This window comes from Cheilinus undulatus, linkage group 7, assembly GCF_018320785.1.
Source record: "Cheilinus undulatus linkage group 7, ASM1832078v1, whole genome shotgun sequence".
Classification (NCBI taxonomy): Eukaryota; Metazoa; Chordata; class Actinopteri; order Labriformes; family Labridae; genus Cheilinus; species Cheilinus undulatus.
In genome coordinates this window covers 35,541,736-35,560,064 of record NC_054871.1, presented here as the reverse complement: position 1 = coordinate 35,560,064, position 18,329 = coordinate 35,541,736, and the positions used below count along the sequence as shown (strand labels likewise).

At 36.6% G+C, this 18,329-nt stretch overlaps 1 protein-coding gene across 3 annotated transcripts in view; it reads right to left on the bottom strand.

Annotated features, from left to right (window-relative positions):
* si:ch73-63e15.2 (protein strawberry notch homolog 2) overlaps positions 1–18,329 on the bottom strand; it is a 76,354-nt gene that overhangs the window by 41,490 nt on the left and 16,535 nt on the right. For 2 of the 3 annotated variants that reach the window (XM_041792172.1, XM_041792173.1), the window contains exons 2-4: positions 17,427–17,654; positions 15,694–15,782; positions 7,225–7,348 (exon numbers count right to left, since the gene is read on the bottom strand). In XM_041792172.1, coding sequence (XP_041648106.1) covers positions 7,225–7,348; positions 15,694–15,782; positions 17,427–17,534 — 321 coding nt within the window. In that variant the 5' untranslated portion in view covers positions 17,535–17,654. Of the gene's footprint in view, positions 1–7,224; positions 7,349–7,788; positions 7,913–15,693; positions 15,783–17,426; positions 17,655–18,329 lie in introns of those variants that run through there. The other variant, XM_041792174.1, reaches the window with a different exon arrangement.

Below are 18,329 nucleotides of genomic sequence, written 5' to 3'. Positions count from 1 at the left end.
TGATTGCTATTTCACAAAAAAAAACAAAACTGAAAATACTAAACTGTAGCAGCTGACACATGCTCTTCGAAGAAACCTGCATGTGAGTATTTGTGTGCGATAGTAGAGAAACCACACTGAGAAGGAGGCAAACACCGTGAAAATGTGTTTACGTGCTTTGGTACATGTAGATTTGTGCATACAGTACATGAATGTACAGTAGTTTGTAAATCTGTGTGCTTGCAGAAAGGAGTGCCGTCATTGAGGTAAGCCAGAGTGGTTAGTGAATGAGTTGGTTTTTTCTCTTCCAGTAAGTCTTGTTTTCATTTTTATGCTTTGCACAAACGTTCAGATCCACCTTTACTACTTCAGATCAAAAGTGACCCAATGAATGCCTTGACACGCCTTCAGGGAAACTGAGGTGTGTTTATCTCTGCAGCCATAACTACTGTACAAAATGAAGACTTATACATAGAAACAAACCTTAGTTTGGTTTAATCAAATTCATATAAAATACATTTTATTGGGAAAACATGAGACATCAACTTTATCCATGGGCTGCAGAGGCCATGTTATCCACTTGAGCTCTGAACTTGTGACCTAAGAATAATATCAAGTCTCAAAGGGGAGCCTATTTAGTGATATAAATAAACACGAACAAACCTATTGCTCTTGTTTAGGGATGCATGATAATTATCGGTACTGATAAATTATCGGCCGATATTGCATATATTAGACATATTTTTATTATCCCGATAATAAAGTATTAACTAACAAAATCCACCGATTTGTGTTTGTTTTCTTTCTCACGAGACTACACATTCTGTATCAGTAGGTGGCGCAAGACCAGTTGTTAAGCACTGAATTCTTGTTTAGTTGATTGAAATGTCAGATTTTACCTCTTGTCAAGATACTTTAATTAATTTCAAGGCAAAAGGGGAAAACATAAGTTGGTTGTTTGTGTTTGTTGTACTTGGTACACAAATGTTTAACTAAAAAAAAGTGTAACATAACAGTTATAAAGTCAGAATAGTTCTTTGTTTTTTGAAAAACATGAGTGATATTAGTCAGAATAAGTTATAAATATATTTTATTACTACATATTAACCCCTTCTTAGCCCCAGATGCGCATAAATACATCAAATAAACTTCTTTTGTTAAATCAACATTTGAAAAAAAAAGATTGGTTCTTATTGGTTATTGGCCATCAGGAGTAGGAAATTATTGGTTATCGGTATCGGTTCAGAAAAGTATTTATCTTGCATCCCTACTCTTGTTTGTCAGTTACAATCAATCAAGATACAGTCATTCAGTCCACAGGCCCCTCTAAACAGAATGAGGCTATTCCAACAGAGATGGACTGCATAAATTAACCAAACCTGCCAAACTGCAGGAAGCCATGCAAGGAAACATAAATTTTACAAATGACTCCACAGCTGTAACTGAAACAGGAAAATTACTGAAATAAACAAGGAAGTCACCTGACAAACCCGCTCACACATGCTTTAATGTCTTCTGCTGTCATGGTTCAATAGTGCAAAGAAAAACCCCCAACCCTGCTCTCCTAATGTGGACAGAGGGAGGAAAAAAACACTGGCATGGTTGACATGCCAGGCTGATGGAGGGGGAGAATTGGGGAAGAAAAGTGGGGGCGGGGGCTGGGTGTGAGGTGGAAGATTAGTCATGATGACCCTGTGACTTACATTTTCTCCGCATGCCTCACATGACAGGGAGTGTTTAAAATCAGAAAGAACAGCTGAGAAAGCACAACATGAGCAAAAACATCTCTCTCTCACAGACACAAGCATCATAACATTCCTCTTCCCGATGCCAGGAAACCAAACGTGCTGCTCAGAAATAATGATGGAGGCGCTAATGAAACCACATTGAAAAGACCAGTAGTGAAATCAAAGTTTTCTAGATCATATAAGTGTATAAAACCTTTATCTCATATTCATGAACCCTTGTTTCTAAGTCTCGTCTAAGGAAGAAAGACAAGGCCAGACTGAAAAGTGCAGGCAGATGAAAACTCGGGAAACCCCACATGAATCACAAAATCCATGCAGCAACATAGCACACGTGAGGAGGGTGACACATCACTTTCTTGTATACAGAGCTTTCATGTGCCTTCTTTGTTCTTTAAATCCTCCCAGCTTAAATTATTGATACAAAAACAACTTCAAGAACTCCTCTTTAGTTACATAGAACCCTTTTACCTTCACATATCTGGGTATGAATTAAAACTTACTGATGTATTTCTTTTTAAATATTTTTTTCACGGTGCAGTCTCTTAACAGTGCTATAATGAAACTTTGATGCCACGACGCCTTGAGATTTTTTTAATATTGAAACTGCAACAGCATAATATCTGGTGGCCTTGTTCACCAAGTCACAGCGCATTTCAGCTCTGCAGGAGGAGCACAGTACAGCAGAAGCTCCAAATACTCATACAGTCAGATATGCACACAAAATGCTCTGGTCCCCAGTTAGCTCAGCTGATCCCATAACACCTCTGTAACGCCTCTGCTACTACAACTGTAACATTCATCATGAAAATGTAATAAGATGTAAATATTTCATAGTGTGAATTGGGCTACTTTCTTCTCTCTCCCCCACTCCTCTCTCACTGTTGATCATTTAAAAAGCAGGTGTTGGCGTGCAGATGACCTAGTGGTTAGACTGTGCCCCATGTACGCAGGCGGCCCTGGATAAAGTTAGGCCAGTGGATCCTTTCCCACATGTCTCTCTCCCACTCTCTCATTCCTATTTCCTACTCTGTCCACTGTCATCCTCTCTAAAATAAGGGCATAAAAAGCCAGAAAAAATATGCATTTATTGAAAAAACAAACAAACAAACAAAAAAAATAGGTGTTAGCAGATATTACGAGGGACAAAAATATCATTAAGTGCCATCCTTGTGCAGCTTCATAAATAGAAAATAATAAAAAAAAAAATTCAAAGACACTGACAATAAATAGAAAAATAATATAAATCCATTTGCAAGTATTCATTTGAAATAGGGGAACACTTGAATTTAAAATTTGTAGTTCTTTGTCTGTCTACAAATGATTAATATGCAACCTTGACTAACAACTGAATTAAAACTACCTGTCATGGTTGATCTCTTGTGATCTTTTGTTTTGATAATTTTCTGGATTTGTGTTGCTTTCTGTTGTTTTTATGTTGGAGAGGGAGCTTTGTTTGTGTGCCTCTCACATACTGTAGGCTGGTTGGAGAAGGCAAGGGCACTGAGCAGTCACGACTGTAGCTCCTTAGGCATCACAGCTGCAGCTAATCCTTGGCAATCAAGATCTCTTTTTAATCATCTCCTGTTGAACCTTCAGACACCAGAGTATACTACAGCTTCCAGTGTGGTAACACAGCTCTCTAAAACCTCTGATTCTAGTGATTTTTACAAGGCATTTTCACCTTTTCTATCATTTTTTGTTCTCTTTTGCAGTGCCTCACTATTGCTTGCACCTATTGTTCTTGTGAAAGAAACTCATTTAACCCAGTTTGTTGTTCATCACACTACACCAGTGATACTCAACCCATGGCTCGTGAGCCGCATGTGGCTCTTTAGTGACCAGTTGTGGCTCTTTTAAGGCTTACTTGAAAAAAAAACAACCTTTATCTAAAAACATTTATGAAGGTAAACACTGTCATCAGTAAAGATTCATGGTAAGTCACATCAATACATCTGCTTCCCACACAAAGAAGACAGGCTTTAACTTCCAAATTTAAATCATTATTATTTTAAATCCATATATCATGACCGTCGGATGCGCTTGACGGAGAAGTGTGTGTAAGAGAAGAGCACACACTCAGACGGATTCACCTTTTCCATTTTGCACACATGGACTATCAAGGAGGTTATTTAATCTATGTTCAATCTTGTAGCCAGTGGGCTCTCTCACTGATCTCAACATCATAGATTAATGAAAGCGTGTCAGTCTCCATGCTGACAGCACTGAGAGGCTGCTGCTGCAGGTGTTTCAGCACACAGGTCGGCATGCAGAGGTCTTTGCACAATGAGCCTGTTTCATGTTGTTCTAACCATGTCTGCACACTGATGCCGAAATTGTTGTTTTATTTCCAGTTTTTTTCGTAACAGGTTCAGTTTTATGCGAAATTTTGTATGTGTACAAGGTGACTGATGATTCAAAACAGTGTCCGCTGCTTCCACCTCACTTGCACTCCACTGACACCTCACTTTAAACACTAAAGGTTGCTCATTTATCATGTGGATATCAACCATGGAAATATAACAGAGAGATGGGTGAATGATGATTCAGATCAGCGCCTGTTGCTTTATTCTCTCTTGCTCACTCACCCCCACCCTCTTTCTCTCTTTCTCTCTCTCTCTCAGGTCATAACAGAGACAGAATTAGAAAGTTGTTCTCCATCTCTTCAACTTGTCTCTGCGCTGTGATGCATGAGTGTGTGCTGTATGAAGCTCTGTGTCAGGATGGATCCAGTGGGATTTTAAAGGAGTGACCGACAACAAAAAAGTCCAGCGCAACCTCTGCATTGAGGTTTGCTGTCTTATGTTCAAATTGAAGCTTCCCATTTCCTCGTTTTAACTTTTTCTCCAGCCACATTATCTTTTCTTTGAAAAGCATCTCAGAACTCAAACTCAGCACATTCCGATATCTTAAAAAATCTTTAGGCCAGGTGGAACTTTCAAAACGCTGGTGTTGGGCCAAAGACTGTTATCTCCAAAATGGTCACTTTTCAGGGAATGAAAAATTTATAATTTTTAAAATGATATAAATATGATTTATAAAAATTAATTAAAATCGTGAAAAATTGAGATACAAGGTTTTAGCCTGATGTCAGTGATAGATAAAATAAATACATGCTCATTATCAGTGACATATTGGTTCTTCTGACACTATACAGACATTTGCATCCCATTTAACCTCATAATTATCCACAAATCCACAGTTTTATTTCATTTCAACTACAGATTAACTGATCTATTATCTACCTTAAATTTTGGGTTTGGATTGTGGCTCTAGCTAAAATTTTTTCTAGACAATGTGGCTCTTTGGTAGAATAAGGTTGAGTACCACTGCACTATACCATCAACATCAAATTGGGTATTTTGAAATATTTTGTGTTTAAGTGTAATATTTACAAAATATAATTTCATTCTGCTTAACGATTAAATAAATCTAGCCTGATGTATTGAGTTTTTGCATTAATTTCTACCCACCAGCTGGGTTGCATATCTAGCAGTATGTATACGATATTTTCATTGAAAAGCACTTGAGTTATGTGTGTGTGTGTAATTTTGATGGAGTTGAAGTCTATCTTCACTTCAATAGGCTAAAACATGCTAAATTAAATGAAAATTGAAGCAGAAGTGCCTAGATCAGCTGATGCTGGCCTTTTCTGGCATTACTCCTGCAACTTTAAAAGTATCTCTTTCTTGCACTACATGTTACCTTATATATTTTATTCCAACACTTAAGCATAATCACAAAATTCTGTATACTTGTATGAGCTTGAAATAACAGTTAAGAAAACTCTGCTACATTCACTTGGATTATGAGCTAAATAAATGAAAATTAATTTTTAAAGTTAAAGCAAAAATGAACCAAAGTGATATAGTCTTTTTTATTAATACGTTTGAATTATTCTCAGACCTTTGCTGTTAAATCATTTTATATAGTACCATTGCTTCACATCTGGTCATTTAACTGTTGTGATTTTGCTTAAGGAAAATACAGGACCACTTGTGCTATTATGAAGATATTTGAGTATTTGCTTGAACTTTTCTAAGATGTATTTTGGGGCTTTTATGACTTTTTTTTAAAGGAATGATAGGACGTTATACAGAGTTGGAAACTGGGTCAAGAGTGAGGAATAACATGTGAGAAAGGAGTCTTGGGTCAAATCCAAATCTAAGCCCAAGCCACCTGCTTTAGAGACAACAGCCTGTGTACATGGGGCACACAAACATAACAACAAGGCTACTGGCACCCCTTTATGCTTTTATTTTGAAAGAATTGGTAGTTTTGGCTCTGGGTGAAATCAGATATGCAGGTTAGACCGGATAGGTGGGCACTAAGGAAGGTGTTTTTTTTTTTCTTTTTAACAGGAACAAAGGAAATTATGACAGAGAACATTAGGATGCCAAAAATTACTCATTGAGGGCCAAAATCTTCAGTAAAAAACAATAGAAACAGTTTTTGACTGGACACTGACAATCGGCTTGGATCCTGACTCCTCCAGTACCCAGTTTGATTTTGCCCAGTTTGTCTTTTAAGTTGACACGGTCAAATTGTCATATTCATGGAAAAGTTTTAATAATTTACAATCAGGGTAAGAAATATCTTCTCTTGAAATTGCTGTCAAATCTCAGCTCAGTTATATCTTACCAAATTCACCTTACATTAAAATGAGATAAATGCTGTTAACACTGAGAGAGGCTAAAAATAAGGTAACTCTGCTAACATGCTTGGTAACCCATGATTGCCTTTCTTTAAAACTCATAATCATAGCATATTTAATATGGTTCAATAATGGAACTCCTTAGCTCAGCCCAAATAGGCTTCAGATTAGAAACTCAGTGGTCTGTGTAATTACAATTGGCTCCTATTCATATGATTCTGTCTATAATGATCTAACTGGATGGACACAAAACTGCGCTGAAATGGAAAATGCAAATAGAGGATGGAGCATGGAGAGGTAAATATGTAAGACACTCAATGCCTTTTCCTCAGGTCATTGTCTATATTGAGGAATTTCCCATCTTGGAATAACTGTCCCAGTCCTTTGCTTGTACCTCCCAAGGTTGGGGATCACAAAGACACTTAAAGGATTCACAAAAACATCTAGAGGACTCATACAAATGCAAGAGAAAAGGGATTCTGTGTGTAGTGAAGAGTGATTTCTGAAGATGCTCTGATGAGTGCTAAATTACAGTGTCTTATTAATGACATGCCTTGACAGGAGCAGGGCAGGCACTGCTGCAGTCGTCTAGACAACACTGGCCTTTAATCAGGCTGCTCTTTGGTAAATTAAGCTTAGCTGAACACGCATGACACACAGATAAAAGAAGAAGGTGGGAGGCATGGCCCTTCCCTCTGATACGCATGAAGAAAAGACAAAAAGGAACTAGGCCCTCTAATTGTGCTTCAGTAGGTGTAAGCCATTTTAATACTTGTAAGCTCCTGTACACACAGCCATTAAACTAAAATATGCCAGCATGTACAATGACAAAAATATGAAACAAACCTGTGGGAAATCTCCATTCCTAGGGAAGTTGAGGCTGGAAAAGTCTAAATCAGAGAATCCCGAGTATAAGTCCATGTGCACATCCGGAGTGGTAGTGGTAGTGCTTCTGTTCAAGTGGTATTGCCTGGAGGAGAAAGAGATGAGTTTTTGTTAGTTATTTGTTTCACCACTACTTAAAAACTTATATTATTTTCCTCATACAGCTACCCAGCTTCAGGACATAAATCTGAAGGGTATTGAACATCATATAAGCACTTAAGCATCATGGCCATAACAGAGGATATAGCACTGTGGTAATTAAAATGGTTATCTCACTCTATATCACTGAGTAGCTGTATGGCTGAGCATTCAAAACACAGCATAATAATAAATATGTGAAAAGACTTTCAGGAGTCAAAGTGGGGCAGAAAATGTTATTAAAGCTTAGATATCAATGTGCTATTTGTGTAAGAAAAATAAACAAAAAGAATTAATCCAGACAACGGTCAACATTTACACAGACAAAAAAGGCATTAAATGCGTCTACACAAAGACAAAAAATATGAGAAAAAGAACAATTCCTACCTGCTCTCCACGTCCATACTCTGCGTTTCATCAATAACAACCATTCTCCTTGAGCTTTACAAGCTTTTACTTCAGATCAAACCCACATCCACATACTTTGTCTTCCCTACGAGCAATATTTCCACTTTCCGTTGAGTAAAACTCATCATAATGTCATAAAACAACCCTGCTGACAAAGATAAGCACAACGTAAAAATGAAAGCAAAACTAAAGGACTGTTAAGGTGGAACTGTAACCTTATCGCCCCATGTTCCTTTCAACCAATCATGTGCCAGAGTTCAGGCTCAGAGGGATTGAGCTCGGCCAAAGCTATTCACAGGATTTGGCTCTGTGTCCACAACCACAGGCAAGAGATCAGTGAGACTGATTGATTTAAGTTCAAAATACACCAAAAGGATGAAGAGGTAGCTTTAAGCCTGGGAAAGAAGCATGTACTCTGACAGAAAGTTTCTCCGAGCGTTTTGGTTAAGATTTCCTGAGAACTAACAGCCAAGTGTCTAGTCATGTCCATGCTGAGATATTAGAAGTAAGAATACTTTATAATGGTTAATTGGCTATACTTTGATTAACAACAGACATATAAGCAAATATCTCAGGATTGAAATCAAAACACTCTATCAATCACAATGTTACTTTAATCATTTAAAAATATTAATCCTAAATGCCAAATTGTGAAAAAATAGCTACATCTTTGTCGAGCTTTCTACTTTGCCATCAATTAAATCAGAAGCTCTCAAAATTAACTTCAAGTCCACAAAATGTAAAAAACAGCAGTTAATGGGTATAAAATACAGGAGTATTGGATAGAAATTAAAGGGAAAATGTCATGACTCATAAAATTATATAGAAAAAAACCATCAGGTTAGTTCCCAGAAGGATCATTGCTCTATGAATGGTACCAATCACCCACATTGGAAATCCCCTGTCTGTTTATCTAAGCTGATGGTGATATGACAAAGCTATTGCAGGAGAAGTTTATGCAGTGCCGACACCTGCTGCTTTTCAATGATACAAAACTGGTAAGGCACTCAAAGTCAGCAGAGTGATTGTCTTACTGTTTGTGTACAAGTTGCCATCGCAGGCTATGCAGAACATAGCTCTAAACCGATTATTATAAGAATCACACTACTGATCCAAATATCTTATTTAAGGCAACTATGTCATTTAGAGAAACAATACCTGACTAAAAGCTGAAAATTGTGAAAAATTCAGTTTACTTGATTTTTTTCTTGCCAATAACAACAAGAAAGTAGGATTTTTAAAAATTTGCTAACATTTTTTGAACAGTAGAAAAAAGAGGAATACAATGTTTTTTTAATTTCTGCCAAAAAAATGGGTAAAGGTTAAATAAAACTGTATGGAGACACATAATCACATCAGACTGATAATCAGCGGAATAATAAGGGGTTAAGCAGATGCCCTTAGACTATGAAGCAACACCCAACAATAACAGTCGTTATTCTTTGGAAAGAGCCTTCCTTCCAGCAGCGCAGTCATGAAATCTAACTCTCATGCTATCAACAGTGTGTAACAAATGAACTTTGAGTCAAAGCACCAGGAAAAACTCCAGTGCTGCTGAAGGCTGCATCAACAAAGGCTAACACAGAGCATGCAGGCAGTAAATTGACCAAATTTCAGAGAATTTATTAAAAAAATATGCTCCAGTTGATCCCTCATTTTATTGTATAGAGGGAATGGAAAAGAAAGAGGCCGTGATGTATCTGAAATCTGTAGTCTAGAGAAAATAATTTATTTTCAATTTCAAGTGATTAAATGTAGACTGGTTTTAAAGATGCATGACAACCTGAAATACTACACACTACACTATTTCTGCCTTTAAGAGTTGTAAGGACAATCAGAAATAAATAAGACATTAAAATAGAAGCAGATCAGTGGTCTGTCTCTCATTTTTCAGCTGTAAACACCCACACTAGCACAAACTGTGACTGCTAATAAGATTAAAAATAGAGCATCTTACATTTATTCTTGAAAAGAATAGTAATATTCAACTGTTTCACTCGGAACATTATATAAAAATAAACCATAGATGTGTAGTATGGGTGCTGGTATGAGCTTTATAGGCAGCTTACTACAGACCTGTACCATGCAGGAGGGACTTATCCTTGCACAGCACTGCTGGACTGACATGACATCTGCTACTTTGTTCCTTTATCAGGGCTGTTCAAAAATGTGTCTTTCTATTTGGAAATCATGTACACCCTGTTTTTGGGCTGCAGGGGAGAGGGACCATCTGGTTTATTATCAGTGCACAAGTCAAAGGCCAGCATCCGTGATAGTAAGGGGGTGCCTAAGTGCACATGGCATGGGCATCCTGCATCCTGCTTGTAAACAACTGATATTTGGAGCATTATGTAGTGTCAGATTGGCAGGGTGGAGATCGGAAATTAATTCTGATTTTGATACCCTTATCGATACTCCTTATCAAGTCATGGTCCAAATAAGGGTCAGTCCCCCTTTACAGGCCAGAGTATCATAAAGGATTAACATCTTTATTCCCATGTGTTTTTATTTGAAAACAGAACCACTTTCACTGCTATCAAACAGGAGTCTATTCTGAATGGAACAGCTTCTTGACTTTATGCTAAAGATCAACACCTGTGACGCTACTCGGCCAATCCAACCCTTTGCTCAAACCAAGCTCTCAAATGAACCCCAAAAACACAGAGGCACACGGAGGAGCAGTGCACACAGGACAGTCTACCCAGGGATAGACAGCGAGTCAATGACAGTGGAGACAGTTTGATCAAGCAAAGAAGACGGGGGAAACAGGATTTTCTACAAAAATGCATGGACAGTTATATGGTCATTCTCCCCCACATTACAGGAGTTTTAGACCACTATGTATTGTATGTTTCAGCACTGCCACGCTGATCAATGCAGTAGCGTCTACTGTCAGTATGAGACAAAGCACAAGTCTTTAATAAGTAATTCTGACTTGGCTGATGTGAAAACAGAAAATAAATGAACAGCTTAGTTGATCAGAATCCTCACACAATTGTTCACTGAGCCACAAAGTTATGCTGATTTTAGATCAACATAAAATCTGTTTACTAAGACAGGAGGTCCCCTGTATGTTGAAACTCAGATTTAAAATGTTAACAAGATGAACTGAGGGAAAAAAAAGGGAAAATTTATTATCATATCATATTTTCATCATTATTAATACTATTTAGTTATAATATAATCCCCCACTTAAAAATAGGACATTTAGGCCCTTACTTTAGAAGTTAAACTATATTTGCTTTAAACTGAAGTATGAACTATCAGTCTTCTTTGTGAGAATAAAAGTATGGCCATTTTTCTCTGTGAGAACAAGAAATAAAGGCCTGGCTCCAAATATTAAGCCCCTGGTACCCTCTGCTCTGCAGTTTTGTAAATAAAGGCCCCAGTCTTTATTTGAGGATTTACGGTATGTTTTCACACCAGTGGTATCATTAAATGACATTATAGCAGTATTGAAAAGCTAAAACTGTATTCATTTGATGGCATTTGAATAATACAGAACTGGATCTTTACGGATCCAGGGTTTGCTCCCCATCCCTAAAAATAAGACAGAGGGGACTCTGAACTGTTAAACAGCAGAAAATCTACAACAAGCAAGAATGGAACAACATTTCACTATAAAATTTACATAAATTGGTCTTCTTGGTTTACAAATGCTTACCAAGTGTTAAAAGAAAAGTTTTGACAGAGTGGAAAGCATGACCCTGTCTATGCTTTTCGAAAAGTGTTGCTGGTGTCTAATGGAGATTGAACACAGAATTTTCCAAAAACTATTAGTGCGTTTAGGGCAATCAGGATTAATCAAGTTAATCGCAATTAACCCCTTAAAGCCTGTTGTATATATAACACATATTTTTTATGATACCTTTATCTAATCAATATGAACATAAATTACAAAAAAAAACAACAAAAAAAAACAAAAAAAAAAAAACTTCTGAATACAATCTGAAAAATGATATAAATGTCCACACTTCAAAAATATATATGTTAAATTTTATGGAAATTTGCTTTTGTTTCGGATTTTAGTAGAAAGTGAAATAAACATTTCAGTTCCAAAAAATTAGAATTTTCTTGCTATAATTTGTGTTTTTAGGCCTTATGGGGTTAATCAAGATCCACCATTACTGCGCATTTTTTGCAATTAATTGCAGTGTCTCATTTCACTTATTCAGCTTACAGATAGATCAGTGGACAAGTCAGATGTCAGTTGCACATTGTGATATCAAATATTTGTCTTTGTACTGTTCACTTATTTCTTTAAAATCCACAATACCCTTTTTCTGTGGTTAAGCTCATGTCAAATTGTACATCTACCAATGGAAGCAGGTCTGTATTTAAACAGGAAGTCAATTACCCTTAGTTTAAGACCGTAAAAAATCACAAATGACACAAAAACTGTTCTGAATGCAAAAAAGTAGTTTTTTAAATCTAATATTTAAAATGTTCATCTTTTGACAGGCCCAATTTTTGTACATTTGAGATTGTATATCTGGACTTCTTTTCAAGTCGGTCACTTCACTCTTCTTTGATTATATTCTGCTAATCATATCAGTTTTAAGAGGCATGGAAGCTTCTCACATCCCAACATGAATATCAGGTTAATCTACCTTGTTTGAAACATCATACCTTATCATACTCATAGAAAAGACCAAACATTGATTTAACAGTCCCAATAAAAACATTTCATCCTTTCATGCTACTTTTCTGTAGACCTTCTTCTGTAAGGATAGCTGATGGCTTACTGATAACTCTGCAAGAGCAGAATACTAATGACGTCTGAAGCACTACTCATAAATGAAATCCTGCTGAGGACACATGGGCGTACTCTCCATTCAGTGAATCATGTGGTGCTAACAGAGAACTGACCCATTCACAGGTTTCCTCACTAGTGAGGTCTATTTTGCTCCTCTGTTGTCACGTGAGCAGGTTACTTACATCCTGTCAATATGTATAGTTTTCACTGGGCAATGTAGTCTGCGCATCATTGATGAAAAGAAGAGGGAATCCAAAGTTGTGTGATAAAAACTCAACTCAAATCAAGTGAAGAAATAAAAGGACTGTGACAGCATGCTAAAAGTGAAGCTTAAGAACATTTGTCCTGTTTCACTTCCTGTGAGTTGTTGCAACAACATTGAGTGACTTCATGGCTAGAGTCCTGGTTGTTTTTTTACAAGATTAATGCTGAACTTACACATTTTCAAACCACAGGACATTGGTCTAGCTAACTGAGGGCCTTTACAACACTATCATGACGTTCTTTGATGGGATTCAATCAGTTGTTCTTCTTCGAGACCACAGACTCATCATGATTCAGATTAAGATAAGTGTACTTAGTAAAAAAGAGAGTGAGATAAGAAGCCTGTAAAACCAGTTTGATGTCAGAAAATTCTACTTTGAGTGAACATGGAAACCACACACACCATGCTCTCACGTCATCTGGTGCTTCAAATTTCTAAGAAATGCTCAACTAACAGCAATAGCAAAACTAAACAAAGCTACCTGATGGGACACTTCCTGGCTTTTGTTTTGTTTGGCACGTTTGTGTTAACTTTAACAGATAATTTTAGAAATTTCTATTCTTAAGCATGAAATCTTTAAATTATTGATTCCTAATCCATTCATTAAAAATCTGATAATACAGTATATTCATACAAGCAAAACCACATTAATCTAAAATCAAATGCACAAGTTTGTTATGTCTACTTAGGTTAAAAAAAACCTGATAATGTCAGCAGTACTGGGATATATTAACATCAATTTTAATAGGCTTATTGATACAAGAAAAGAAACTGGTAACACGACTGTGACACATTTTTCATACTAGTGTGTTATCATTGTGCTGACATTAGTCCACTAATGTCTGATATTATGTTTTTAGTGCAGGCCTGTGACTGCTTTTACAGTTTAATTTTAACAGATGTTTTAATGCAAAGATTTTGACACTATTTTCGGTTTACTCATGTATACTTGTGCTCTTTGTCGCTTCCTGTCACTTTTAGCTTCACAGTTCTCCGAGTTGTTGACGTTCTGTTTAGAGGTCCGTATCATTTAATTCAATCTTCATTCCATGCAAAAAAACGCCTACTCAAAAAAAGCGATCATTCAAGCCTGACTGAAAAGAGGCCATGTAGGAAAAAGTCTGCTGACAAAACAGATAGGATGATTCATTCTGTTTAGATCTTGAAGGTGTACTGAGCTGTGACTGAGTTCTCTGGCTAAAAGGATGCATTTCACTGAAACAGACCACACCTCCTCCTAGTCTGCTCAACTTTATGCTACATTGCTCTTGTGGACGAGATGTTACGCAGTCTTTAAATGAGCATAGTGTCTTTTACACACAGGCCATCTTAAGGGGAAGTAAAGAGACAAACATCTCTCATTTAGCGGTGAGGTCATAAAAACAGAGCATAATTGTGAGATGTTGAGATAAACCTTTAATTGTAACGCAGACACTCACAATCAGGGAAATGTAAAAAGGCAGATCATCCCCAGACATGTAAAATAACTGTGTAATGACAGACTAAAGTCATGTGTTGGCCTGTTGCTGCATTCAGAGAACAGGAATGCAATAATGTAAACAATTACATAATTTAAAATCACTGATCAAAAGTTTGGATAAATACTAGCGGTGTCCAAACATCTTTAAGTATAAATTACAGTGCAGTCTCTTTGCACTAAAAGTTCTACAATAATCACTGAACAAATTAACACAAAAAACATGAGCACCATAATCTTGCAAAAAAAAAAAAAAAAAAACTCTGATAGGGTGATGCAGGAACGAGACACAAATTTATCTTGCTTCTACCCCACTTCACAATTTCTTTTTCTCCTTTTTCTTTCCAACTGATATGTGTTATATTTACAAGGATTCGGTGAGTGGACTGCACTCAAGCGTAGCAGTTAGAGCAATAATCACAGCCTTATAGTTTCAAATACTAATACTATTATGGTAAGTACCCTGCACTTAATACACCCCTATAAATGTACTGCATCTGCCCAGTATGTTAACTCAGAATAGTGTTTATTTCTTTTTAATATTCAAGCAACATTAATTCTATTGACTAAACTTTGACTAAAATGTTATTAGCCTAACTTTTCTCCAAAAATAAGTAAATTTTCATCAAGGAGACTGAAATGAGACTGAAATGATGGAGATAGACTGTTGTACCCTCAAAAACTAAGATATTTCTCCTCTGTGTATATAATATCAGTATTATCATCTGCATATTTTAGATCAATTAAAGCATTGATAGTGCATTAATTTGAGTGATTTAAATTAATATTAATTTTATAATTTGGTTGAAAAATGTTGTTAAAAAACAAACATTGTGACTAATAATAAAGACTTAAATGTGAGTATTTTTCTGGACTAAAATGTATGAGTTTACTAAAAGTAGAATACAGCTATAAAGGCTAAAAATGACTAAAATGTAACTAAAAATACAAGCCGTTTTAATCCAAAGACTGAGACTAAAACTTAATTTAAAATAGCTGCTAAAATTAATTTAAAAAATACCTAATGAAAGCCATTCAACAGGATATTTACAGCCACCTCTGACACACTCAAACCCAATCATAAAAACCCCATAATGTCTAACAGCTTAACAAGTAAGAGTCCTGGGACCAATGGGACATTCTGAAAATTCAAGAGTGAAACTTATGTGGGTAGGTATCACTTAGATTCATCACTTTACTACTACATTATAAAAGTCACTGGCAGCTCTGAGACCTAAACAGGGTGTTTATTATTTCAATTATGGCCAAAATGTACAACAAAAAGGTTCAGTGTTTTCACTTGTCATGTTTTCAGCTGATACACTGTCACTCTTATAACTCTTCATAAGTTTTGTTAAAGGGGTTTGTGAGGTTAATTTGACTTACTGGTTTCCAGATTGCATAGGGCAGTGTATGCTGTATCCAGCCTGCTGAGAGTAGGATCCCCAGGAATCAGAGGAGGTGTATATTGAACTCTAAAACAAAACAAAACAGAAAAATTACCATATATAGAATAAAACTGTTACATCTAAAGATAAAGAAAAGAATCATTCCAGTGCATTTTGCCAGGCTCTTCAGTGAAATACTTTACTGATGATTTACATATGACAACAAAGATCTCATTTTAGATGAAGCCTGACCAAGAGTATTGTTTGGGCGTTTATGCCGTTCTTCCGATAGGGTAGTGAATAAAGTTGAAAACTGGGGTGAGGGAAACCCCAAAATTTACCAGAGTATACAGTTTCACCTCCAACTGTTTAAAAACACATTATGTAAGCACTTGACAGTGTGCAGGCGCAAGCACAGCAAGCAGAGCACCCCTGCAGGCTTTTAATTTAATTCTTTAACAAAATGCTTCCAATCTAAAAGACACCTGCAATTAAAGCAATACTGTGGCTATTTTTAATACCCCTGTACATGGTATTTCTGTCCAGCATGGACAGAAGGAATAATCAATACAACCAATCCTCTCGACAATTTTTTTCAAACAATGTCAAAATGTTACAGAGCCACCTCTGACTATAACGAGTCAAAATAAGCCACAACGCGAGTAAAGTTACTGTCATATTGTCTGTGTATTTCTCCACTGTGCAGACTCCATGAAACTGGCCATCCTGTAAACTGTCATATAATGATGTGATGACATCCTGTCGCCCAAATGATCTTGGAGCAGTGCGAGTGCAGGCCAGTGGGGGACTAGGGAGGGGGGACAAGCATGTTTCAGTACAATACGGGACAGCTGGCTCTAGTGTGAGTATGCCCTAATTCTTCTCTAAGCCCTTAAATAGTCAGTTAAGACACATCACAGTTAATGTTCCCACCTCTTATTCTTTGTGAAATCTAGACAGGCAGATCGTTTCAGTGTAATGGAATATGTTTTTGAGAATTTTCTCAAATTACTCACATCACAAAGACTATAGGGATGTGATCTTTCAAAGATGTTTAATCCAGTTTAACTGGTTAATCAGCTGATTTTTTTAAATGTCATGAGCAAAAAATGCTATTACTTAAAAGTAACGAGGTGACTGTTACAACTAAAAAAATCAATAACCTGAGATGTAAAAAGCAAATAAACTGCCATAATTCCAGGAAGGATACATGAGAAAATGTTGGTATTTGAGCTGACAGTATTTGCTGTCATCTACATATGAATTTCATATTTCCTCAATAGCTCAGCTTGGAAATTAAACCATAAGCAGTATCACTTCCTTTCTACATATGTTAGATAACTGTAATGGTAACCAGTATTAAGTCTTTAGAAAACAGTAAAGTCAGAGAATGTTTAATGCATACTTCTACACATAAAATTAATACATCTGATCACAATATTTTTGGATTCTCAAGGTGACACCACAGAAAAACTCAGGAAAAAGTGAACTTTTTTCAACATCTTTTCTCACATATTTCTCATACAGTCAACTTCAAAATGCTGACATGGTAAATCAAAGCTCCTAGGCTTACTCTAAAGATTTAATCTAAACTTCTATTACAACAAGCAAACATATAAGGAGATGATCTGCATTTATTTACCTATTACAGTCATATGGACTTGACTGTAGGAAAAACCTTATATGTGACTTTGATGTGCCATCAAATTAAAACAAAGAACAAAGGCATACCTCCATGTTAGAAGAGGCCACAGAGAACAAGCTGCTGTCTAGATGAGGGCCTTCTGGATGCAGGTAGTTCTCCCCGTCCATGGCCAGCGCTGATGGGAGGGTGGGCATCAGACCACAGTTTCACACATGACCACCAGCTGACTAAGGATACACACCATCCAACCGTCCCTCCACCTGCTGGCTGTGTGTGAGATCGAGCTTCTAGCAGGGGCAAACGTTCTCCATGACCTGAAAATGACAGCAGATGGAAAAGAAAAAGAAAGAAAGGTGAAACAGCTGTTAGAAATGTTGAAGATTTACTGAATTACTAATAATGGTGGCCAATAGTGCGATTGTTTTACTTCTTAAAGTCTACCAGACACAGAGATGGTAAACTTATTTGAATAAGACACTCCTGACAGACATAAAAAAAACAAAACCAAACAGAATATGTCATGTCAGAGATCACTGGATACCAGGATTACTAGGATTTGTTCTGATTTTTACACTACTATTTAATGGAGAAGGCAGGCAGAATACACTGAGAATTTGAATTTTTTTTTCCTGTTTTCCTGACATTAAAGGGCTAGTTTCTGTTTCTGTGTTCTGTGAGCCATTATTGATGGACTTTGTAAAAATCTTGAGATTGTCCTCCTTCTAACAGTTTACAATATCGCAAAATTTACTTAATAATTTGTGCTTTTAATGAGTGTGCTTACTGCTTAAATTCCAAATGGCCAGAATACAGGCAGTGCAGGGGAGAGGGTTCAGTTAGTTATTTCTTAATGGGGCTCAGGCAATCACAGAGACACACCATAGTAAGATTGTAATACTGGCATGTAATACAAAAAGAACAGTTCTGAAATGTTGTTTAACAAAGAAACATTTATCAATAGTCCTCCTTAGCTGTCATCTGACACTTCT